Source organism: Nicotiana sylvestris, chromosome 11 (genome assembly GCF_000393655.2).
Source record: "Nicotiana sylvestris chromosome 11, ASM39365v2, whole genome shotgun sequence".
Lineage (NCBI taxonomy): Eukaryota > Viridiplantae > Streptophyta > Magnoliopsida > Solanales > Solanaceae > Nicotiana > Nicotiana sylvestris.
This window is the reverse complement of record NC_091067.1, coordinates 56,552,896-56,558,610: the sequence shown is the minus strand read 5'-3', so window position 1 is coordinate 56,558,610 and position 5,715 is coordinate 56,552,896. Positions and strand designations below refer to the sequence as shown.

The 5,715-nt window shown below is 37.6% G+C and overlaps 1 protein-coding gene across 3 annotated transcripts; it reads left to right on the top strand.

Annotated features, from left to right (window-relative positions):
• The first annotated feature begins 1,495 nt into the window (after positions 1–1,495).
• On the top strand, positions 1,496–4,896 carry LOC104214849 (F-box protein At1g47056-like). Of its 3 annotated transcripts, none has more exons than XR_708027.2 (3): positions 1,496–3,472; positions 4,283–4,331; positions 4,497–4,896. XR_708027.2 is itself a non-coding variant. In XM_009764572.2 (2 exons), the coding sequence occupies exon 1, from the start codon at positions 1,832–1,834 to the stop codon at positions 3,446–3,448; it is 1,617 nt and encodes a 538-aa protein (XP_009762874.1). In that variant the 5' UTR covers positions 1,496–1,831; the 3' UTR covers positions 3,449–3,472; positions 4,497–4,896. The 3 variants fall into 3 exon arrangements, 1 of the variants encoding a protein (XP_009762874.1); XR_708028.2 differs by having other exon boundaries at positions 4,278–4,331; XM_009764572.2 differs by lacking the exon at positions 4,283–4,331.
• The last annotated feature ends 819 nt before the right edge of the window (positions 4,897–5,715 follow it).

The following is a 5,715-nucleotide window of genomic DNA, read 5'->3' as shown; positions in this document are numbered from 1 at the left end:
GAAGTTGGAGGTACAATTGGCAACCCACTAACAAAAACTTGGAGAGCATTGTTGACGTGTTCTGCAATTAGTTGCTTCAATGCATCATCAGCAGTTTGATCATCCCTTTGTTAATTAACATGCGATGTTGATCTGTCAGGTGACCTTTCACGGGAGTGTGGAGGAGAATTTTAGGGAGAGGGGTTTGGAATTTCATTCTCTTGTTGATTCTATTGGTTCAGCTGATTTTGCTGGTTTTGTTGGTTGTAGTCGTTAGCGATCAACATTTTGTTTTTTGACAGAAAAATGAATTTGGAAAGTGAAAAATTATCAGATTTTCGGTAACGGAACCAATTTGTTTAACTAAAAAAATGTGTATTCCGGTCAAAGCTTATTTTTAGAAGTATTCGGGCTACTGATAATCAAGAATTTCTATATTCTCTCAATGATAAGAAAGAAAATTAGAATATGAAATAGCAAAGTAATCAATAGAAAGCAAAAAAAAGTAATTGTATTCCAATGAGAATTAGAACGTGTCTTTACAAGTGAAATCCCCTTCCCTTATATAGGAATCTATAAGTACAACGTTTCTTCCCTTTTATGACTGAATTATTATGAACATTAATGATATTAATGAGACGTTATATTTGCCAATCATAACTGTTCATGAAGATCGTGTAACGCTTAAGATCATTCATGCACATTAATTGACGATTCATGAACCTTCCTTCTTTACTGACTTGATTCATTCTGCCGGTGTCTCTTCATATAGCAATTCAGACTCGAGTGACCATTCCCCTTTTATCTCGTGGGTGATTTGCTCGTGCCTCTTTTAATGCATCTCTCCGGCCTGTTGCCTTCTTAGCGATTCATATGTCTTGCCACATCATCCACGTATATAAATCCACGTGTAATATTTATTTTTACCAATACAACAGTGAAATTTCATTTGTTAGTTAGTGCTTTAACTTTAGAATGAGATTTCTGACAAATTCGAACTAATCGAATCTCAAAATAAACATAAAAATATAAAATAATAATAAAAAATACATTCTATCAAGTAGATTGACTTTGACTAATCTTCTTCGCGTCAAAAAGGTTAAAACATTTTATAATCGGAGCAACTTTGAGCCCATTTGGACATGATTTTTTTTTCTTTCTTTCAAATTTTTTCAATTTTTTTTCCAAATTAGCATTTGTTTATAAAATTTTCACTTGAAGATATATTTTGAAAATTTGAAAAACTTCAAAAAAATTATTATTTAATATTTTTATTGAAATTACTCATAAAATTTAAAAAATAGCCCAAAATTTTATTCATGTATTAATTTAGAGCGATTAAATGCGGAAGGATGCAGGTTCGGCCAATTGTAGAGACACACGTAATCCATGTGACCCTGCTTTTCGTGCTCCAACGCTTGAACCCCGTGGAAAAAATTTGACAATGATTCCTGCTCCTTCAACTTCCCTTACTTATTATGGTTGTTCACGTGATTCACCTCTTCCCACATTTCTCAAAAAACACGCTACTAACGGGAACATATAGCCCTTGACAAAACGAAGCAAATTTACACCTAGTCCACACGGAAAGTACACTAGGGTTGCTCTCATTCAATTGCTACCATCCCTCTCCCTCTCCCCTGAAAGTAGATAACAGCAAATAACAACAATTTCCTATAAGATAATTTAAAGCTAAATTACCTTCCAAACAATACCTTCAAATTAATTTCATTTTCATATCCGCCGTTCCACCGCCGCCTCCGAGCAATCGCGAATTCACCTGGTAAAGCGCCGACAAAAGAGACGGTAGAGTGGAACCACACGAGAAAAACTTACTCTCCGGCCGCCGTGGATGGGCCAATCAGCTTCCACCACTACTGCAGTTCAAAATCACATCCATCATTCAAGGTCAAAATCTAGATCTACCGGCGTTATCTCGCCGATGAAGGAAAATGAGGATTCTGATGATGTTATCGACGTGTTCGAGGTTGGAGAGTTTGATTATTCATCTAATATACCGGATGAGTGCGTGGCTTCTATTTTCCAGTCTCTTAGCTCCGGTGACCGTAAACGCTGCTCCCTCGTCTGCCGCCGTTGGTTCCGGATCGAAGGTCAAAGCCGTCACCGTTTGTCGCTCAACGCGCAATCGGACCTTGCTTCTGTGATTCCGTCCATTTTCTCTCGGTTTGATTCGGTTACGAAGCTCGCTTTGAAATGCGACCGTAGATCTACGAGTATTGGAGACGATGCGTTGGTCCTCATCTCGCAGGGGTGCCGTAACCTCACACGTTTGAAGCTTCGAACATGCCGGGAGATTACTGACGCCGGAATTGAAGCTTTTGCGAAGAATTGCACGGGTTTGAAAAAGCTTTCTTGTGGATTGTGTTCCTTCGGTGCCAAAGGCATGAATGCCGTGTTGGATAACTGCTCCTCCCTTGAAGAATTATCAGTGAAACGGCTCCGTGGCATTACAGATGGCGCAGCGGCAGAGCCAATCGGTCCTGGAATTGCCGCAGCGTCTCTCAGAGTTATATGCTTGAAGGAGCTCTATAATGGACAGTGCTTTGGACCGTTGATTATAGGATCGAAGAATTTGCGGACGTTGAAGCTCTTCCGATGCTCTGGAGATTGGGATAGGCTTCTGGAAGCAATAGCTGATCAGGTAAGTGAAGTGGTTGAAGTTCATCTTGAGAGGCTTCAGGTTAGTGACATTGGACTTGCTGCTCTCTCTAAATGTTCGAATCTTGAAATTTTGCACCTTGTTAAAACGCCAGAATGCACTAATTTCGGCTTAGTGGCTGTTGCTGAACATTGTAAGCTTCTCCGGAAGCTCCATATTGATGGATGGAAGACTAACCGGATAAGTGATGAAGGGTTAATTTCTGTTGCTAAACATTGTCCCAATTTGCAAGAATTGGTTTTGATTGGTGTGAATCCAACGCGTGCTAGTTTGGAGAAATTGGCTGCAAATTGTCTCAACTTAGAGAGATTAGCTCTATGTGGGAGTGATACTGTTGGAGATCCCGAGCTTTCGTGCATAGCCGCAAAGTGTATTGCATTGAGAAAGCTATGTATAAAAAGTTGCCCTGTATCCGACCAAGGTATGGAAGCGCTGGCTAGCGGATGTCCAAATTTGGTAAAAGTGAAGGTTAAGAAGTGTAGATTGGTGACTTCTGAGGCTGCAGATAGGTTGAGGACCACTCGAGGTTCTCTTGCTGTGAACTTGGATGCAAATGAACCTGAAATTCCTGATGCAAGCACCAGTGATTGTGTTGCGAATGAGGTTGGCCAGGAAAATAGGCAGATGGCTAGCCAAGTAGGCGGCAGTGCTAATATTGCATTAAGCAATACTGGAAGGTCAAATTCCTTTAAGGCAAGGTTAGGACTCATAACGGGACGGAATTTGATGGCTTGTACATTTAGAAGGTGGTCAAGCTTTGGTGGCAGTTTCAGTTCCAGAAATAATTAGAGAAGGCATTGACTGATTTTCAATGTATGTATTCTGCTGTTGTAGTTATTTGACTTTTTTTTAACCTTATATATTCTTGATTTAGTGTGCTCGACAACTCATTAACAGATTAAGCCTTCATGATTGAAAGAGTCACCCTTGAAATTCTATCTTTTGTGCTTATGTACAACATTATTGATGCTTCCTTTTTCACAATGAGGTAGAGGCCGAGAAGTTGATAGTGAGATTTCTATTCAACTTATTGGTCTTATGATATATCTTGAGGATAAGTCCAATGATCTGTATTTATTATAAACTGTCTTGGGGGCTGGGTAATACCTGGTACTATGCAATTTTTGCAACTAGATGTCCATGTCTAACTTGAAACAAACCCATACTCTAAAGAGAAAAAAAGTAAAGGAAGAAGAAAGAAAGTTCTCAAAACCTGTTAAAACCCTGTATAAAGTATCATTTCCGAATCTTTCTTTATATTGCTTTCTACGTGCCCGTGTGACTTGTCATGGCAAGGCACAACACTGTGATAATAAGAGTACAGACCAATTCTTGTATATTTTGTTACTGAAATTGTGTGAAAAGTACTATGTGATCCTGTTTCTGCTCTTAAATATGTTCCTGTTTCTTTACGCCTTGTAGTATTAGATATGCTTAATCATGTATCTTGAAAATGCACAAGCATGGAATGGATAAATGTCCCGCCATGCTTGGAAATAATGTACAGTTAGATGCTACTATAATTTAAAGATGTTTTTTTGGGGCTGGGAATCAATCTACATAATAACTAAATACAGTAATGTCTTTGTATACTTATATCTTCTTTTGGGTGATGAAGCACAGTTCTGGGATGCCGAGCTATGTGATTCTGCATAACCACAAGAATATAGTGGTAAGTTGAATTCAGAGTTTGGCAGAAAGAATATGTTTAGTTTGCCATGGAATTGTGTTGACTTAATAAATTTTGTTAGAGATAATTTTGGGATATCATGTAATTGGTATATGGTAATCCATCTAGACCTCTATAGCTGTATGTATAATTGTATATCTTTCCCAGGGATGAAATCTTGTATGAGGATGAAGATAAAGATATGTGGTGTGTGTCATTATCCATAAAAAGTTCATTTGCCTTTCCAACGTTCTGAAAAAACTGGTGAATCTATTAGTCACCTCTGGAGGTGTGGATAAGCTCCAATCACATTGTTGCTGGAATCTTTTATTTATTCATTCAGCAAGGTTCAACTTAATGAATGGACTTGAACTTATTGATGTGATGAAGAACCAAGAGAACCATACATCACTATGGAGTCTCAGTTACTTGATGGTGCATTTAATTTTTATCTTGATTGGTGCTTATTGTAGTGATATTTCTGTTTGTGTATAAATGGATCTAGAAAAGACCATTAAAAATCACAACTTCTAACAGATTAATTTAAGTAGTTTTAAAGTATAATCAATTTTATTTCTTCTTTTCTGTATATTCTGCAGTTCTTTATGAAATTTGTAATTTTGTTAAGTTGGGCTACTCAAGGTAATGAAATGGTAAGCCCACTGCTTAATGTTTGTTATCATGTTCTTGCTTAGTAGCCCAATACACCATTGAAACGATTCACGTTTGTTAAAGAAGTTAAATGTGGAGAAGGTGACTCTACTTCTCTGCTACGGGTTCATAGACTTATGTAGTCACAAGTTGAAGCTTTATGTGAGAAAATTGGGCTTAATTGTAGCTAACATCTAATAAGGACTATATACATAATGGAATATGTAAAAAGTTGCCAGATGAAAGCATTGAGAAATGCTTAAAGAATTCAATTGATTAAAGACTAGTATTAGAACTTATCGCCTCGATGTGCGAACGGTAAAAAGAATATTAGTCACGTCAAATTGTAATCTAGCCTTTTAAACACATTAGAACATACATATTGCTTTAACAAAATAACTTAGTGCCTCAATGCAATGAACTCAATAACAAAATTGAAACTAAAGAAAACGAATCATATAGTTATCATGTAACTACTTTATTTCTTATTTTTCACTATTACGGTAACAACCCCGTTTAGTGTATTGGAGCCCTGTTTTCCTTTGGAAGCTTTCCGTGTGTATCATTTGTTATGTGACTTGCAGGGATGTTTGGTTTGGTATCGGGGAGGTTTTGGATTGATTTGGAATGCTTGTCTTAGTTTGGAGGCTTAGGTTGGAAGTGTTGATTGAGATGTGACTTTTATGAAGACGACCTCGCTACGTTGTTTTGATGGTTCCAATAGGTTCGTATGGTC

Bases quoted from the DNA above. Each gene is read 5' to 3' on its own strand.
- LOC104214849 (XM_009764572.2), top strand. From the start codon at position 1,832: ATGGGCCAATCAGCTTCCACCACTACTGCAGTTCAAAATCACATCCAT.